This window comes from Patiria miniata, unplaced genomic scaffold (genome assembly GCF_015706575.1).
Source record: "Patiria miniata isolate m_02_andy unplaced genomic scaffold, ASM1570657v1 HiC_scaffold_1, whole genome shotgun sequence".
Classification (NCBI taxonomy): domain Eukaryota; kingdom Metazoa; phylum Echinodermata; class Asteroidea; order Valvatida; family Asterinidae; genus Patiria; species Patiria miniata.
In genome coordinates, this window is record NW_024037047.1 from 465,809 (window position 1) to 486,562 (window position 20,754).

The 20,754-nt window shown below is 39.1% G+C and overlaps 1 protein-coding gene across 4 annotated transcripts; it reads left to right on the top strand.

Annotated features, from left to right (window-relative positions):
• Positions 1-424: 424 nt before the first annotated feature.
• Positions 425-19,859, top strand: LOC119733404. 4 transcript variants are annotated; one of them, XM_038207008.1, is made up of 7 exons: positions 425-571; positions 13,607-13,823; positions 14,549-14,726; positions 14,953-15,600; positions 16,332-16,501; positions 16,912-16,991; positions 18,169-19,859. In XM_038207008.1, exons 2-7 carry the CDS (start codon positions 13,659-13,661, stop codon positions 18,398-18,400), a joined length of 1,473 nt encoding a protein of 490 aa, XP_038062936.1. In that variant the 5' UTR covers positions 425-571; positions 13,607-13,658; the 3' UTR covers positions 18,401-19,859. The 4 variants fall into 4 exon arrangements, with proteins under 4 accessions (XP_038062936.1, XP_038062972.1, XP_038062950.1 ...); XM_038207044.1 differs by having other exon boundaries at positions 13,612-13,823; XM_038207022.1 differs by lacking the exon at positions 425-571 and adding an exon at positions 4,599-4,857.
• Positions 19,860-20,754: the final 895 nt, after the last annotated feature.

A 20,754-nucleotide genomic window follows, 5' to 3' on the forward strand; every position in this document is an offset into this window, starting at 1 on the left:
ATACATGTAGTTCCCACTCTGACTTGCAATCGAACGTCGGCCTTAAGATTGCCAGTAATTAGGTGGAGTTCGTCTTGCTCTAGTATCTCTTTAAGATCCTCAAAGAGAACCGCTCTACTCACCGAGTTAAAAGCCTTTGACATGTCGAGCAGCAGCAGGTGAAGTTCATAGCTATCGGCTGTGATGGCCTTCTCTGCTAAGATCTTTAAGGCAAAGACCAGCTGCTAGCCATGCCTTTATCATCCGTTTAAGACCGGCCACGTGACGGGCTCTCGACCAATAGGAATGGCTAAACAGTGTCTGAGGTGTTTATGAATCTCAGACTAAACCCCTAAACGGTTCTACCGCCCTCTATATAGCTATTCTGTGGACTGACGTCAATATAAAATACATACATAATGCATAACTTAACTTGCTTTGCATTGTATGATAGGGCCTACAAAAAGTACATGTAGGCTAAACTGTACAAATGCACGTTATGTATTACTTTTAGTGTTCCAATCTTCCAGGCTGATGGGACAGGGATTTCTATATTTCCCTCGCCATGATGACAATAAGTAGTGTGTAATTGGTAAGTAGAATAGAGAATGAATTGTTGTCGGGGAAGATTGTATCGAAATTGTGCGCATTTCGTGAACAATGACGTGAATGAAACACTGCGGTAAATATACAGTTGCACTGTTGTTGCGGGCCACTCAGCACTGCTAGTGCTACTCGGGCGGCGGTAGTTAAGCACTGTACCCGGTAGCACAAGCAGTCCTACATTGTATTTACGCAGGCTTACAAAAAGTATTCTTTTCAAATTGTATTGAATTGTTGTACCATGGAGGAATGGTTGTACCACTAGGCTAGTTGCTGAACTACATGTAGAACTACATGGTGTAGGCCTACGTTAAAAATGGACTGTCTTTGAGCAAATTGAGGGCCTATATTATCATGATTATACTACTACATCATAGCTTGAGTAACTCCACCAGCTGTAATGCTTATAAGCATTATAGAGCTGGAGTTACTCTAGCCCCATAAATGTGGCCTATTTACTAAACATAGGCCACACATCCACATGTACAAAAATCGTGTTGACTTTGCCAAATTTTGATTTCCACATTTAGGCTTAGTTTGTAGGTTTTTTTTGCTTTTGAAGCATACTCGCCCTCTTTATAGGCTAATCAGAAAGTGCTGCCTTTTTCAGATGTATATTTATCGTGAAATTTCCAGATTCATTTTTACACGTTTGCGTATCAAAATTTCAACATGAAATTTCACAAAAATTAGACATCTGAAAAAGGCAGCACTTTCTGATTAGCCTATAAAGAGGGTGAGTATGCTTCTAAAGCAAAACAATCCTACAAACTAAGCCTAAATGTGAAAATCAAAATTTGGCAAAGTCGACACGATTTTTGTACATGTGGATGTGTGGCCTATGTTTACAGAGGCAGTCCAGTAAATAGGCCACATTTATGGGGCTAGAGTTATTCAGGCTAATTTGAATCCACTTTTTTATGCATGGTAATGGTATTCACAATTTAAGGTGATCTTATTCTTAAAGTAAACAAGTAAATTTTATCATTCAACAATTTTTAGCCTAAAGGAAACTTCTGTCAGTGTCTATTCTAATGACACCTTGTTAATTTTCAACAGTTTGGGGTAGAAATTACGATTTTTGAAGCAGTAGGTCTACACGATCGTGGTGATCGGCATCTAGTAATATTGTTCATGTCGTGTTTTGTCAATATTATCATCCATTTATTCCAAGATTTCCCTCAAAAGTTCAAAACCCGCCCTCAATCGTTTACATACAGTGTACATGTATGTGGTCTGCATGTTTGTAATGTAGCCAAGTTCATGAAGTTTGGTAGGCAATATTGAAAGTGGATTTTGTTCTCTCAAGCTTATAGGGAACTGGGCCCAAAACTACATGATCGTCAAATACTAGGCCTACATTGAAATTTGGAAAACTACGACAACGAGAAGATTGCAATTTGCATTAAGGTTGTAAAACTGAGTCATTTGGAATGATAAATGGGTTCCTAAAGTTGCGGTTGATTGAAATCTTTGATTAAAAAAAATAAAAAAAAATAAAAGAATTAGGCTCCTAATAAAAAAACAAGTTAAAAAAAAAAATTACAGGTCTGATAAATAAAAGCCTGTGAAGAATGAAGTCCCAATGTTTAAAACAATTTTGTCTTTATTAACATGGTGATCATTCCACAAATGATTGCACCTTCATCTCCGAAATATGGTAGCATGGGCGTCATTGGATAAGGCAAGGGGGGGGGGGCCCCCCAAAAAAAGGAAAAAACAAAATGGAAAAAAAAGGTAATCCTTACTTTTAGGACACCTCTATTTTTACAAGTTCTGTTCAAAACTGACTTTTGCAGATGACTGTCCATTACCAAAGTGACTTTTGCAGGCTAAAGCAGTCTCTTTTCTTCATATAAACTCATGTTAGTTGTAATTTTGAAAGCACTTTCAAAGAAAATGTGACTTTTCTACCTTTTTTCGCAGTCAGACATGCATGTTGTAGTTCTCACACGCGTGAAAGCCCCTTCATAATGAAAGCCTGATGCTGATTGGCTGCTAAAAAAATTAATAAGATGTTTATTTTTTATCAGCTAATCAGCATCGATCTTTCATCGCATTGAGCTTTCAGGTTTGCCATCCCTACATAATGAAAGCCCGATGCTGATTGGCTGCTTAAAAAAAATAAATGAGATGTTTATTTTTTATCAGCTAATCAGCATCGATCTTTCATCGCATTGAGCTTTCAGGTTTACCATCCATCCCTACATAATGAAAGCCCGATGCTGATTGGCTGCTAAAAAAATAAATAGATGATTATTTTTATCAGCCAATCAGCATCAAGCTTTCATCGCATTGAGCTTTCAGGTTTGCCATCTTGGTTTTTTAGTCTGTTTTCTGGTGGTCATCGTCGTCTTTTACCCCTGAATTTCCCTCATAAATCAAAGCCCTGCCCTCTTTCCACAAAATTAATCCTGCTGATATTCAAGAAGGTGTCATTGCCAATTGTAATAACCCGAGCCGGAGGCGAGGGTAATTATCAGCACCCAGACTCTAAGCGGTCTTAAACAGAGTGATAAATACCGACCGAGCGTATTTATTCCCATTCATAAATACCTTTTCGGTAAAAAAAATTCAAAAATTCGTTCAAAAAATCCTGATTTTGTTAACAAGTTCACTTCATGCTTTTTGAAACATCCCTCTAGCAAAATAGGCCTAATGGAGTGTTCAGCTGGCGAGTAAGATGTAAACAACCCTTTTATGGAGATTGACGCGCGCGAAGCATGTTCTGCGCGATGTCGCGCAGAACGCACTTGGGGTGTTGCGTTTTGAATTTAGAACTTTAAAATTCTGACTCGCTGGTAGTTATGCGCATGCTTACGTGATGATTGTGAACGTTCAACCAATGAAACGGTAAGAGGCATTGGATTTTTAGGAGTCCACATTTTATTGTGACACTGGAAAAGTGTTTAAGACCAGCTAGCCATGTCTTTATCATCCGTTTAAGACCGACCACGTGACGGGCTCTCGACCAGTAGGAATAGCTAAACTGTCTGAGGTAAATTTATGAATATTATTTAATGTAAATATTTTCTCCTGTAACAACCTGAAGAAAATAATTAAAGTCTTCATTTCATGAGATGGCTGCTAAATTTAGCATTGGAGCTACCGCGGAACATTTTGGAAAAAAAAAAGATCGACGCGCATGATTAAAATCGACGCGTGCGCTGACCAGAGACCGACTTATTTTTTTTTTTTGGCCTAACATTGACCATGTTGACAGTGAAAATAGGCCTATAAACGCAACTACCGTACATGTACTGTACATTGTACGCTGCATACAGACAACTTTATAACGTTACGCTCTGGTGAGTTATAATACAGTACATGCAAATTTCTGATTTCAATACATCTTTCCAAATATAATGAAATGTATTCAATTGTCCTGCTATTTGACCTCGGTTTTTTGGCTGTATTGAAAAGGCAAATCCAAGGGGTCTAACTCTAGATTGAATGTGATTGTGATATGCACAATGTATTGACAAGGCCAGAATAGAAAAATGCTGCGTTTATTGTAACCCCTCCGAGTAGGGTCGGCAGTTGATTTTTATTTTTTTAAAAATGTTATACGTGTAGTTCATAACTTTTGTTTGAGGTTTCTTTTTTCATATACATTGTACATGTATTTGTTTAGAAGTAAAAAAAATACCCCAAGTACAACTACAAGTCTGGACCACTTGTAAGAATATGCAGTATATACTAAGCTCCTCGATCCTTACAAGTTTATCTACAGGTCTGTCCATAATTTGTCCTCCAATATCAGGCATGCAACTTTTCCTCGGATCAGCTGATCTCCCCTTTTTTTTACTTCCCATGTGTGCCATTGAAAATAGAAAAACATTGTACAAAGTCTGGGAAAGATTTGAATGTCCACTTTTTGTGTGACTTCCCAGTTGCATGCCTGCAATATGCTTGTGTTAATGTATATGGAAAGTACATTGTACATGTACATGCATGTTTGAAAAAAACCTACCTACCGACCCGTTCTGTTTGGGCAGTATTACCAGAAACACAACCTTTTTTGGGGGGCCAATCACAAAGCTGAAGGTGTGGCATACGCTGTTCATGAACAAAATGGACTTTGTTCGTGGTGCAACTTGGTACGCTGTATGTATGCACAGTTGACTGCAGAATTTATCGTAGATACTGCTACACGTACCATTATGTGTTGTGGCACAAAATGCGCATTGGTCATGTTGGCACCGGTAGGCTAGGAATATACCCTTTCTGGACTCGCAAACTAAAGGCGTCTAGACTATCATCATGTGATCTGCTGTAAGTACATTGTGTAGCCTAGGTATGGTTTAAAGTTTTGCAATCTCAAATCTCCAGTAAAACTCACCTTTACAAAAAGTAGTTGATGTACCGGTACATGATTTGAATGGGTGTATTCAGAAATTGGCGATTTGGTGCAATGTACATACAGTACCGATCAGAGTAAACAATTCCTGTTATACGGTAAATACGTTCTTCGTCAAAGTGTTTCAGCTCTGCCCACTACGGAAGGCAGATTAGCGGGGATTAAAAAACCACAAACGATCCTGCAGTCAAGCGGCAAGTCGATATCGTTTTATTGCTGCAGTACACGTTGTTGTGTTTACCATTGAACCACAGGCAGATCTCGTGGCGGTAGTTCGTTTTTATGAGGTCGGCGAACGCTTCTTATCTGCGCTTAATCCTTAGCAAACACTGCGAGATAATAACATTGTTACCTGGAGTAATTCTGCACTCATACATGTACCAACAGGCCGCTACACTACAGTATGAGTATGATGAGTGGATACCGGTTTTCAGAACATTTCACGAAAACGTTCTACAGTATAGACTGTATAGTACGTACGTATCCAAAGAGCGGTCTAAAAAACGACCTATATAGTATCATGCCCGGGGGGGGGGGGAATCAGGCTTCTTTCTTTGAGAGGCCGCCTGGGTATTTTTTTTGGGGGGGGGGAATACGAAAATGTTAGGAAAAAAACATTTCCAGAGGCGAAATACAAATAAAGAAGAACTCAATCTTCTGCTAGTGTTGTCAAATATAGTGTCACTGTCACTTCAAAAATGTCACTTCAAGAAAGACATTTTCCAGGCCTGAGGAAGATCGTTTATTTGTATTTTGTACGTAACGTTCAAGCTCAGATTATCTTTAAAAAAATTATTAAACGAAATAGAAGCCGCATCTTAGGCCATAAGAAAGTTCTGCTTCCGGTTCCCTACCTGCCCTATTTTTATATGGGAAAATGAGAACAAAACACCCGATACCATCAATGTCTACCTTGTGCCGCATACGTCTCCATAATGATCCTACCAAAAAAAATGTCAAAAAAAATTAAAAATACATTCCCTACCTACCATACCTACCATATTTTTGAACGCCATGAAAAAATAATCGGAAGCAGAACTTTTTTGTTTGTTGCCTTCACAAATGTCCCCAAAGCGTCAGCATTCGAGAAAATAGTCACACCCTCTCTCACATGCAAGATTTTCTGGCTACGCAACCGGCAGTCTGGGACATCACAGGGGAGCCTCCCTAGCAACAGTATCTCTAGGCAACCAGGTTGGAATGTGACAGTTTTGCTGCACCTGCGGCTCAGCCTAGCAAGGAATTCCAGCCATTGGCCATCAATATCCATTTGAGTGTGGAAGGCGTGTCATATTCATGAAAGCATAAATGGTCCGTGAAGAAAGCAACCAATGGCGTATTTATTTGCCGGGACCGGCTCATTTAATTGGCTGAGACTGTTCATCAGACACCGTCCTCAAAGTTCGGCGGCGCCTTTTAAATGATGCCAAATAGATCTTTGTAACAACAACGAATATGTGTTGTATCAATTTGAACAATGCGGCTATCAATCATTCTGCGGGGAAGGTTTTTTTTTTGTTATATTTTATCTGGGCATTTTTTCAAAGGCCATGAAAACTTTGGAAAAAAAATGAGGGAAACTGAAATTTCACCCAGGCCGGTTTTGTGAATATGCACATGGCAAAATAACGAGTCGGATAGGGATATTCCAAGTCCCAAAATGAGTCATTAAATGCAGAGATACCTCCATGTCTTTTTTGATATTATTCTTCGTTTAAAAAAACCCATAACATTGCCTACATTATTTTGTGTAGATGTTACTCTTGAATATATTTTTCACGTTCAGTATTAATAAAAGTTCAAGGGCTGTTCAGTGTTGATAATCTTGATTTTATTCCTTTAAAAATAATAAAAACTAAGCATAATTCGTATAAAATTTTCCCCAGGAATTCACAGGAGATTGAACTGACAGTTCAGAATTTAATGGGCTAAGATGTGGTGAAATCGTTTCATTTAAAAAAAAAAAGAGAATCAGACAAATTGTATTAACTTAACTCCTTAAATGTATTCGGCGTCTCTCTCTCTGAGGTCGGGTGAATAAATGGGCATGGCCTATTATTTTTGGGTCCGCTCATAAGTCCGACGCCTCATAAGTCCGACAACGGAATAACGAGACGTTTAATTTGTCGGACTTATGAGGCGTCGGACCTATGAAGCGGAATAAATACATTTTAGGCCTCATAAGTCCGACGCCTCAAAAGTCCGCAATTTCGGACTTATGAGGCGTCGGACCTATGAGGCGTCGGACTTATGATACGGCCCCATTATTTTGTGGTCTTTTTATTTGACGAAATAGAAGCCACATCTTAGGCCCAAAACAGAGTTCTGCTTCCGGTTTCTCGACTTACCCTATTTTGACGGCCCCTACCTACCCTATTTTTTTATGGGAAAAAAATGAAGGAAAAAACACCCTAGAACCATTAATTCCTACCTTTTACCCTTGATTACGCGCAGACGCCTCCATCAGTGTTTCCTCTGGGTTGGTGGAAGGTGTGAGGTGGTAAAATAAATTTGGTCGAAAACAGACCCCGCGAGCGCGAAGCGCGAAGCCTTTGCGGCGTGGGGTTCGGGGCCCGCTTAAGGGCCCCGAAAAATTTTGCGTTCTAGACGCTCTGTGGTGCAATGTGAGGCATTTAAGGTCACTTTCTTCTTACTTTTTTGGGCAGTATATGTGAATAAAATATTGATATAAATTATTGAAGTTTTTTTCAAAAAATCCTACATAGGCCCCTATTTATTTGTGAAAATGTAGGCCTACCACCAGGGAGTTGAGCACTTTTTGGATTTTTTTTACAACCCTGGAAAATTTGGTATAATTGGAAAGAGAATCACACGACAAAATCACTAACGTTTAAATTAGTTTCATTTGAGCTTGCATTCTGGAGAAATAATAGTTAAAATAAAAAAAATTCAATGAAATTGAAAACATGCTGAAATTTTTAGTGTCAAAATATTATTATTATTTTAACACCTCTAAATTTTCGAATCCATCAAAATGTTTAATCAGGCTTTTTATCACTCGTTACAGAAAAGTTATGATTTTTTCCCCCCGTAACACTAACACCGCGCGGCACGATTGTACGGACAGACATATCTGACTCTGGGCCCACACCGCAATGCGACCACACAGCCCGCCGTAACACACGGGTAAAATACAGCTCCATTCACGGTACACACAACGCGGCAACACGGAACATGCACGTGTACGCGTAATCACGCGTTGCGGCATGCCGATAACATCGGCTGCCGGAACGGGCCGGCATTATTTTTTTTTGACAAAAAAAAAAACTTTCGTGTTCTCCTGAAAGTCCAAGCTTCCGAATAAACCCCCTTTCGTGGACTTCTTATGCATGTATTTTGAGGATTTTTGATTTGAAAACCGTTACTTGGTACCGTTTTGTAGCCTTCGGAAAACCATGGAGAAATAAAACGAACAAATTGCATTCACCGATCGCTTGGCAGGCTGAGCAGGGTACCAGGTCATACATAATGTACGCACGCGTGCTGTGCAACCAACGATCGTCGCATCACTTGCCCAATTGCACATGAGGAGCTCACTGCGAATCAGCCGGAACGTGCGCAGCATTCTGGGACTATCTGCCTTGTTAAGCACGGAGGATATGCGTTCATTTTAGGATTGCGCAGTGTATCCATAAATGGGATCATTGTCACTTCGTCACTCAGTCGAAAATCTCGAGTCGACATGCACCCAGACTCGACCAGTAATATACACACGTACACGGACGTTGAAAAGGCTCCATACTAGCTAGAGAATTGCAGGTACATCGACTTCGTTTACGCATGGAGAAATTTCTCCATGGTTTACGGTACGAATAACGATCTCAAAGAACACTAACATTAGTCCGGAGAATTCGAAGGTGAAATACAAAGACACACACATAAAATGCACAGGTTTGATTATAATATTTTTTTATTCCTTTTTCGTATCCGTGAGGCGGCAACATTGGCCAAAAAAGGCCGAGGCGGCCTCAAAAAGTCCCGAGGCGGGCCACCTCACAAAAGAATGGGCAGGGGAAACACTGGCCCTCCATAATAAAAATGGCAAAAAAATTAAATTCCCTACCGATCAACCTTATTTTTGAATGGCATATAAATCGGAAGCAGGACTTTTTTGGGGTTGTTGCCTTCACAAATGTCCCCAAAGCGTCAGCATTCGAGAAAATAGTCACACCCGCTCTCTCCCATGCAAGATTTTCTGGCTACGCAACCGGCAGTCTGGGACATCACAGGGGAGCCTCCCTAGCAACAGTATCTCTAGGCAACCAGGTTGGCGCGTGACATGACAGTGGGCATGCTGCACCTGCGGCTCAGCCTAGCAAGGAATTCCAGCCATTGGCCATCAATATCCGTTTGAGTGCGGAAGGCGCGTCATATTCATGAAAGCATAAATAGTCCGTGGAGAAAGCAACCAATGGCGTATTTATTTGCCGGGACCGGCTCATTTAATTGGCTGAGACTGTTCATGGGACACCGTCCTCAAAGTTCGGCGGCGCCTTTAGCTGATGCCAAACTGATCCTTTGTATATAACGAGCAACATATGTGTTGTATCAATTTGATCAATGCGGCCATCAATCATTCTGCTGGGAAGGTTTTTTAAAGATTTTATTTGGGCATTTTTTTCAAAGACCATAAAAACTTCAAACAGAAAATGAGGTAAACTGAAATTTCACACGGGCCCCTTTTGTGAATATGCACATGAAAAAATAACGAGTCGGGTAGGGATATTCCAAGTCCCAAAATAATTCATTAAATGCAGGGCCCTCCATGTGTTTATTTCGGGGCAAGACTTTCTTCTTCATTTAAACCCCCCATCGCCTCCCCCCCCCCCCCAAAAAAAACCCACCCCGCTTACATTATTCCGTGAAGGCTAGATGTTACTCTAGAATGTATTTTGACGTTCAATATAAAAGTCCAAGGGCTGTTGATAATCTTGATCTTATTCCTTTGAAATAAAAAAAAAAAGCATAATTCGTATTTACGTTTCCCCAGGAGTTCACAGAAGATTTAACTGAGAGTTCATAATTTAATGGGCTAGGACGTTGGAAATCGTTTTATTTTAAAATCAAGCGAATCAGACCGTATTAAATTAACCACTTGGTTGTATTCGGCGTCTCTCTCTAAAATAAAATGGCATGGCCTTTCAATAGTTTTATTGTGTAAATATACTTTGACGTTCAGTATAAAAGTCCAAGGGCTGCTGATAATAATCGTGATGTTATTCCTGAAAATAACAAAATCTAAGTATCATAATTCGTATTAAATTGTCTACAGGAATCAACAGGAGATTTAGCGAAGAGTTCGGAATTTAATGGGCTAGGACTTTTGAGTTATTCTGGAAATCGCATTTTTATTGTAACAATCAAGAAATTTAGAACCAGACAAATTATATTAAATTAACCCCTTGAATGTATTCGGTGTCTCGCTCTCTCTCGCTCTCTCTCGCTCTCTCCGAGGCTATAGAAAATAAGACAAAAAAGTGCGGTATAAACCAGTCTGTGCATGTACACGTACGGTAGCTATTCGCTATAGCGCAGAGCGCTAGCATGGCAGGCCCACGCGGTGCACTGTTTACTGGTCAGTCGGATTCGACGTCGTAAAAATGCCAAGAAAACACCAATGGAGAAGGAACATTTTAGCAAGTTTATTCACAGAGCTTGATCTCTCTTGTCTGTGTATGTATTTTCCGTGTTCAAGCGTTCATTTTCAGATGGCACTACTCGTACTTGGAGTGATACGATCCAGCGTGTTTCCCCAAAATTGTCCACAGTAAAAACGAGGTCTGTCGCCCGCTGGCCACACATGCATTCACTCATGAATTACGGAGTTTTGGCCAGTTTCCAGTCTTGACTAGCGTTAACTTTTTGTGGCATTTTTTGTGTAGCTTTCGTAGTGCAATGGAAAAAGTTCAGTCTAAAACTCCGCATATAATTGAATACCCCATTCAATCAGCATTAAAAAAAAGGCAAAACAAATATTCCGACCGACCGACCCTATTTTGGAAAAGCATGTAATCAGAAGCAGAAGTATTTTTTGGCCTAAATGGGAATGACGATTTTCTTCGTTTATTAAAAAAGAACATTACAACAACAACAGCGCACGGCCTATTATTTTGTTTTAATGATACTCTAGAATGTACTTTAGAATATATTTGATTGTTCGATTAAAAGACCAAGGGCTATTGGTAATCTTGACCCTCATTCCTTTAAAAATAAGAAAAACTTTAGAACAATTCATATTAAATAAAATCACGAATTCGCAGGATTTAACGAGGAGTTCAGAATTTAATGGGATGGGATGTAGGGAATTGTTTTGTTTCAAAAATCGAGAGGACCAGACAAATTTGTCTAGAATATATATTAAAAATATTCTTTGACGTTCAGTTAATGGTCCAAGGGATGCTGGTTACCTTGATATTATTTGTTAAGAAACTAAGCATAGTTCGTATTAAATGTTTCCCAGAAATCCACAGGATATTTAACGGAGAGTTCGTGTAGGTGTTTGTCGTTGTTTTACTTTAAAAAAACGACCAAGCACATTTTTATACATGTTCCCCAATTACAGCCGGGGAATAAAATAGTGTCCTATATATTCTTGTCTGGAAAGCCATTTCGAGACGATGATTGACAGGCGAACTTCAAAACTTATACATTGTATATATCTTTGATGATAAGCGGCCTTGGAGGTACTTGCACCATACATCGGTCAGCATGCCTTCTTGCAGCTGGAAAGATCGTGGTCAAAAGTTGATACACGATAGCAGATAATTGACTCAAGGATTTTACGACTGCATTATCTAACCACAAGTGCGTGTACTGGAACAATAAAACGATGTGTAGGCTGCTGCAGGAGGGAACGTTGTTTATAGAATCCATGAACGAAGGCAGGAAGTTTACAACCTTAGCCTGACCGCAGACTGTTTACCAATCGGATAAGCATGCCGTTTTGCGGCCTTTCGTCCAAACGCAACGAGATTATCGGGAGGATTATAGGTAACCATTGGTTACCGTTAACCGGTGGTAGGTTTACAATGATCGGTACTGTAATACATACATACTGCAGTTATGCGCCCAGGTAAGCCTAATGAACTTCTGAAGGCTATAAATCCAAACAAGTTTAACCCTCTAAAAATATTCATGGATTTCAGGTTTTTTATTCTTCCGTTGGGCACATATGTGGAAGGGGTTTTTCCACAATAACTGTTATTTTACATAGTCTTTGCGATGATTATGTAAGTAACCCTGCTATGCCCAGTGCAGTTGGCAAGGAGAATTATCAGACCTTTCAAAACATTTTAAATTTGCCTGACTAGGAGGTTTTTGAAAGGTGAAATAGTGCTGGAACTTTGGGACTTTTCGAAAGGTTTCGGAAGGTGAAGCAACTCTGTGGGCAAATTCAGTAAATTGCCCTTTCAATACCTTTCGAAAGGAATTGAAAGGTGTGGTAGTGCAGTAACAATACATTCTGGAGGATTTTAAAAGGTCCAGCATTTTCTTCCCTCCAATTTGCCAGCACCCAGATTTTGAGGTGTTTCGAATGGTCTAACTACAGGAGAGTTAACGCGTTATTGTACAAAGTATGGGACAAAAGGAGACCTTACTTTTCTGGGAATTATGACCCCGTTTCTATATACACGGGAAGGAAAATCAACTTTTAGGTTTTTGGACAAACTAGGCCTATTACATGTACATTGTAGTTAGCGATCGATACTTAAACCAACATACATTGTGGACAGATGGCAGGGTTTAGATATTTTGTGGGAAATTTTGGGGTAAAATGAGGATGACAACCTCAAAAGGCAACACGAACATAACGATGGCAATCACTGCATCGCACCATTTACATGTGTGCGCAGAACCGCATTAATTCACATGGCGTCAACTGAAAGTATGTTTCAAATTAGGCATTTTCTACCAAAAGATACTGTATAGAATTACAAATAGTACAATCATTAGAATTTTGGAGGTTTGTTTAAGATTGCTTTTCATTTTGGAATGATAAAAGTAAATTTAAAGTGGTTACTGTTACCACAGCCATAAGGCGATTTCCATCTTTTATTGTTAAGGCATTTCAGATACATGTACACCATCGCGAATCTTTATAATGTTTGCACCTTCATGTACCAACCGGAGTGCTTTGGTAGCTTGTTTGGTTGAATACTCGACAACCATGCTAAAGGTTCTGGGATCAGATCCAGGCTGTGCCATTTTTTTTTTCTTTATTCTTTTTATGGTTTTACTGATCAAATCCTACTTTTTATCGAAGTAGATATCATTTTCTTCTTTGGACATGCAATAAGTGGATTTTGAGGAGTTTTTTTTTTTAAGGAAAATAAAGTCTGAGAACCGTTTGGTTGATAGTCTGGTTCCAACAGCCAAAGATGCCGGCGTTGAATACTATGAAGTCAGGGAAACAGACGGTTGACTGCCGTAACAATAGCCACTGCGTAAAACATTCTTGGCTCAAACTTGGGCCAAACGAACATGACTAAAGAGGAGCCTGAAAAGTCGCACAGAAATTTACATACATACATGTACATTACAAATGTAAGAAATTGAGGACTTAATTTCCAAAGAGAGTTGTCTGACCCTCACATCTTCTGATGTTTATTTCAGATGTTTGTTTGTCTTTCTCTTTTTGTTTAGGATAGATGTCATGTAGCCACTGTCATCCATCTTTGACAGTAGATGTGCAGTCATGAATTCCAAGATGTCCTGTACGACGTTGCCACGTCAAAGGCCACGGATTACCTTCATGGCAATCAATGCTGTGGGCAAGAAATTAAATCCTCGGTCTTCTTCGGATTGGAGGCTTTTTGCTGCTTATCTGGATCCACAAAAATTCACTGCTGAATGGATTGATGTAAGTTGATACATTCAGGGACCTATTATTTGGATAACAGCTAGAAACTTTTTAGTTTAACCCTAACTCCCTAGGTCTTTTTGCTAGGACGTAGCCTCAATCCTGCAAAATCCCCCAATTGGCCTCGCCTCAATCCTGCAAATTCCTCCATTATTTCTTGAATATGGTCCATGGAGGGGTGACCACGGCCTGAATCCTGCAAAATCCTCCGGCTATGACTGTCAATAGGTTGAGGCAGAGGCAGTGACATCCTGGAGCAGTGCGGAGGATGTCAAGTATAATCAAGGACTAAATTTATGCACGGCTGAGCATAAACAACACAAGGTCCGGCCCAAGACCTTGACACAGTGCATACTCCGAAATCAGCAACGCACTTTTGCCATGTAACCTCAATCCTGCAAATTCCTCCAATTTGCAAAAAGGATTTTGGAGGATTCAGGGCGGTTAGGGTTAAAGATTAAAGTCTTTACATTTCGTTTGATGCATTCACTTTCTTTAGCAATTTGAAACTAAATAATTGTTACAGTTGAAAAGCAGAGTGCTAGTTTTCATCATTGCAGAACTGTTTACGTGCTTGAAAATGAGGCCCTTTCCACAGCTTCCTTTACCAAGAAAATATTCATAAACCATGTAAACCAGTCTTTACTTTTGTGGACTGCAGCTGGCTTGCTTCTAAGGGCTACTGAAAATTGAAATTTGGAATGTTTGAATCTTTTCAATGGCAGCACACAAAGTTTGAGTGTCTGCAACCAGACTTCTCACCAACCAATAAAGTTCTGAAGGAATGGCAGCAAGGACTGAGCGTAGATCAAGACGTGCCTGTACACGTGCTAATCAACACGTTGCAAGACTTGGAACCTTCGCGAAAAGACGTCGCGACTTTAATCAGTGTAATGATGTCAGGTGAGTGATCAACGTACATGTACAATATTATTCACAACTGTTACATTACATGTATTATTGACAGTTTCTTTTTTACCAAATTCATTTCTGATGCATCTTTCTGAGTTTGTTACATGTTGTGTAACAACACATGTAGTGTAACAATTCAAGTTTCAGTTTGTTTAAACTGTATATTTTGAATGGCTCTACATGTTTTCATGCAAAGGTACGATTCTTTCTTCTTTAGAGGGCACTTTCCTTGATCCGGTAGCTCCAACAGACAGCCACAGATGTCATAGTGTCTCATCCAGTCAGCATTATGAACATGGTCCAGGTCCATCTTGCTATGAAAGGGACAAGGCGCACAGCCAATCCAAAGGCCATCCCTCCCCAGGGGAATCATCCTTTCACGGCTGGCAAGATCAGATGAGCGCCTCCGACAATGGAATCCCGCGTCTGCCACCGAGTCACATTCCAGACACTACCATGCATTCTCAGTCTGTGTTCCATCAGAGCATCCCAAATGGCACCCCAGGACCCCAATCTGGACAAGAGCCACAGAACTTTAATAGGAGTAAGTTGTCTCTAAACACGGATGGATCCGGTAGTTGCAATGGGCTTCAGTCGGATCCAAATCCTCACTGGCTTCGACAGAAGAACAGGGATCATGACAGTGCCTTTTCAACTTGGCCACTACCTGGACACAGCAAAGTGTGGCGCCCCCGCCCTTTCATGAATGATGGCACGCAGATGATGATTTTTGACATCGAGCAATCTAATCAAGAAGTGTGCCACGGAGAGCAATTACACAGCCACATTTCACCACTCAATTCTCTCTCAGTGAATTCAACCTCAGCAGGTGCATCTCCTGTTCCAGTTCTGGACCCAAACCAAAGTAAGTCAAGTTTTACATTCTTCCTTTATCGGTGAGACACATGCATGTGCAACTGAAACTTCCAGAGCTAGTGCTACAGCTTGTCCCACAAAGAACCTACATGTAACAGTCGAAAACCAAGGTACATATTGCATGTGAATTTTGGAATATTTTCAAATTACCTCTTAAAGTCAGATAACCAATCTACCGTGCACACTTTATTTTATTCAAATTGATGCATTGGAACAAACGCTATGCTTCATCGAACTCAAGGGTTGAAAATCATCTCGGGCCACTTTCCTTGAAAGTGAGAAAGCGCAGTTAGAGAATCACACAAAGGATGGGCCAAAAGTGTTAGTGCAGCTTATCAGTTTATTATTTGGACAAAAGTGTTTTTGGAATCCAGGAGATCTACCGTACATGTGAATAAAAAAAAAAGTTGCTTAAGTAGTTTTTCAAGTCCCGTATTGTGATTGCTGTATCTTTTGAACAAAACATCCTAATGAAACCAACTAAAAAGCATTTGGAAGACCAATAATTCTACTCGGCAAATCATTAGACACGATTTTGAATACTGGCCCAATTTTTAATTTTTTTTTGTAGGACAACCTGTAGTCTCAGAAAGTTGAACTCTTTTTGGCCGGTGAACAAATGGTGGATATTTCCAAAAAACTTAATGAGTAGCATATATTCAGATTAACTTTTATTGTGTATTTATTTTATCGATTCACTGTTCTGATTCACTCTTACAGAGAAGTGTTGGTTCATTACCTACCCCTACAAATCCTACAAAAAGGCATTTGATTTGGGCATTGCGTTGAAGGAGCAAGGGCAAGATGTCATTGTAGACGAAAAGATGGACTCTGCTTCCGATGAACAGGATGAACAAAGACAAGCCACTACGCGTAACCACTTCCAAAGGGTAAGTTCCTACTTCGTACGTAGTCAGAGAATTGTGGGTGTGAGTTTGTTTCTGCATTCAATAGGGGACGTTGAACAATAGAGGACAATAGGGTCCCCAATTCCCGAAGGTCCCCAATTTGGCGAACGTGTACAAAACATATGGGAGGTCTGCCAAAAAAAGTTATAAGAGGGACGATAGGGGGTCCCTGATTGCAGGCAAAGACATAAGTCCATCCAAATCTTATCATTCAGTAGAAAGAATGAAAAACACAAGTCTGTTTGGTCAAAAGTAATGCAGGATTAAACAATGACAAAGGACTTTTTAGGGGTCAAAATTGGGCTTGTTGCCTGATTAATTGAATGAGGTATCATGAATGATTCACAGATCTTGAATTTGTTATGCAAATTGGTGGGTTTTGTTTCTTGCAGGCAACATACATCGTTGTCATCTTCAACGAACACTATATTGATGAGGTATTTGGTCAAGTACAGTCATCTTTAAACACAAGGTCAGATTTTATTTTTAAATTTTCATATCCATTTGAAATTTGAATTTGCATTTGAAAGTTGTATTTTTATTTGAAATTTGAATTTTTTAGTTTAATTTGAATTATTTGAAATTTGAGTTCTAATTTTGAAATTTGAATTTTCTTTTTAAATTGAAACTTTAATTAATTTTTATTTCACATTGGAATTTTCATTTGAAATGTTTTGAACCTGTTCATTAGTATTAGTTTTAGTGTTGCATGTTGTTGCAATTATGCTCCTCAAATTCAGCTACATGTAAATCCAAGGAATTTAATAATCCCATAAATAAGAACACAATTTTCTGACAAACTAAAGACATTCTTAAATGTTAACTTGGGATTTTCCGAGATTTGTTCAAGTACGCCGTGTTAGGGAACACTCGGCTGAATTTGTGCCCAATTTCTGTTTTTGAATTTTGGAAGAAATTTCATGACACTGAAATTGTTCACCAAGGTACAACAGCAAAAATTAAGGTAAAAGTACCATACATGTATTTCACTGAATGAATTTGAAGTTTGTTAGCAAAGAGGTTTTGCAACACTGCATGAGGAAAGTCAAGGGAGACATTGAAGTGCGCTACTTTAGGAGACTCGAATATACAGGGTGAAAAAAACCCCAAAAGTCGGGACCATTCTTTTGGTGAAGTTCTGCATGTAGCACTTTCAAAATCTAGGATATCAAAGCCCAATTCATAAGCTTTCTTTTAGTACAGGAATCATTCAAATCACTCACGTAATTTTTCAAGTTACAGAATTTTAAACACAACCACTGTTTTAAAGTTCTGTCCACGGATCACAAAACAAGGTGTGCGTTCTTTCAGCAAAACGAAAACAATTCACACACATCCGTATGTGATTTGTTTTCGTTTGCTGAAAGGACACTTACCTTTTTGGTGATCTGTGGACAGAACTTTAAAAGGGTGGTTGTGTTTAGAATTCCATAACTTGAGTGATTTGAATGATTCTTGTGCTAAAAGAAAGCTTATGAATTGGGCGATTATATCCTAGATTTTGAAAGTGCTACATGCAGAACATCACTAAAACAATGGTTCCGACATTTGCTTTTTATTCACTTACCATGTATATATATACTTCTTAAAATTCAGTGTAGATTTCGTTACAGACTGTTAATATTTATATTTTGTTGATCATTTGCCAGGTTCATCTACCGCTTGATGGATCAAGAGTTCAGGCAGCGTGGGAATAATGCCCGTTTTGTTCCCATCATCGACCACAAGCGGATCAGTAACATCCCTCCGCTGTTCCAAAACACACCGCGTTACTCCCTGAACTTTGTCTTTAAGGCACTGCAGGAGTTCAACACTGCCAGGATCAACCCCAGGAGGGGTAGAGAGGTCTCCATAGAGAGAGTAGTGTATACAAGTCACTGATATGACCGATGAATTAAACATCTGGATCAATCTGTATTAAGTATCTGGCTGCAATCAAAGCCACACGAACAGTATGAGCTGTGGTTGTACATGTTGTGCTCACATGCCGTGGTACCTGGGTTCCCCCCCCCCACCCCCACAGGGAACATGGTGCTTGTGTTGTTGGGCAAGACACTACAATTGCCTCTCCACCCAGGAGTATGAATATGTACCTGTGAAGGTAGAGACCAGAACGCGCTGATCTCGAGCTGCTGCAAAAACTGGTCTCGTGGCCTAACGACCAGGGGTAATAATTGACCTATCGCTGTTTTCGAGTTAGTCCTTAGACAACCCTACGGGAATTTTGAACGTTAAATTTTGTTTGCCTCAGATTTTGCGCATTCTGCGTTAATTTGTATCTCATATACGTAACTGGATAATATTTCACAAGCTGCGTTGACGCAATTCTATCTTGATACATGTACATGTAGGTCAAATGGGAAGTGCTCTTTGAAACTTTTGGATGAAGCGCTATATACAGAGTATACCGTTAAGCAGCACATGATTGTCAACAGTAACCAACTCTTGACGCTCACATATCAACACTGCCCCTGGGGAAACGCAACAGAAAGACGGTTTATAGCCCAATAATAGTGGTTTTGACATGTTTGGGGTGATGGGTACAAGTATGTATCTGTATACATGTATATTTTGTAAAATCAGCATAAACGCATTAAAAAAAAACAGATTGGGGAAAAAGAAAAAAGCAACTTAATACTAGTTACTGTATTTGTTATTTTGATTTTAATCAGCTATTTTACTATTCATTGGAATGATTTTGTTTGTATATTTTGGTACTTTCTGAGACCAAGCTATAAATAAAACCTCATTGGTAACTATTGGTTTGTAATTTTTCCATGTTTTAACCTGTAAAAATAATGTTGATATGTATAATTTTTTTTAAATAAATGAGCGAGCACAATTTTTGAGTGTTACATATACATATATATGTACATATATATGTAAATGTTTATGAGACAGGTAAACAGATCAATTATTAAGGAATGTGATTTTTTTCTAGTTACGGTCGCTGTTTCTGACATGCCTCTTCACTTGTCCTTTGAAAAAAATGATTGAATTTATCCCTAATTATTCTGCGTGTTGTGGAAAAATGGTATCTATTTGATATATCAGAGATTTATATTAGATATACACTGTACTACCCGCATTTAGTGGACTTTTTCTTTGGAAGATTTATATAATATTAGATGTCTTTGAGGAAATACAAGAATATATTGCACATGCGATAGCGAGTGCAATATATTTTTGTATCCCAAGAAAACAAAAGCATCTAATATTATAATTTACATCAGGCTGACTTGATCCGCTAAAAATAACTTTCAGGACACCGTCTTTTTTTCTCATATTTTGTTTTTGTAATTTTTTTTGCCGCTCGAAGCTGCCATTGTGTTTATGACAACAGTGTGCGATACCCCACTGCGTCCGCGTGCGACGGTACCGCGCGCTGCGCTCTGTTGACTGGTTGACAACTGCGATCGAGGTTCTCCGCTTTTGATTGTGCGGGAATTACAACCAGCAACATTTGTGAAATCGCCCGGATGAGGACAGTATCAAACATACATACAATATTGTCCTCATCTGGGTACTACATGTATTTACAAAAGCATACATGTACAATATGCTGATTAATTTTTACCACTAGAGGCCTGATATAAAAATTATTAATACTGGTGCGGTACGTGCTGTGGTACATACGTGTGCATGTACAGTTGCAAGTGCCTGAATTTATACACGTAGTTTGATAATAAAAACCAGTAACAGATTTTTTATTGACATGCATGCCAAACAATGAATCATAATATGTGACCTGTTCTGTCAAAAGCAGACGCTTCTGGGCAGAGGTTGAAATTGAGATGGGCCAAAAAAACGCTGTGGGGGTGATTTTTATCGATTTTCAAATTTTTGCATATTTGTAATCCTGAACATGTCTAAACTATTTTATAAAAGTTTGAAACCCTAATTTGAACTCTACATAATGATTTTGATAAGGTATATCAGTTAAATAAATAACTGTTTTGTGACGTTCGTAGCCATTTTCTCTGTTTTCTACTTTTCGACACAATGAACTTTAAAATAGCATAACTTTGCGCAGGAATGACCGGTTTCAAAAATTAAACCACCTATTAAAAGGAAAAAGAACATATGTTAACAATATGTAAAAATATCATTTTCGACCTTATGCCCAGAAAAGTCTGATTTTGACAGAACAGGTCACATATTAGCATCTACAAGGGCATGTTTTTAAATGTACTGATAAAACCTAGTTTGTGTAATTAAGGAAGAATGACTTTTCA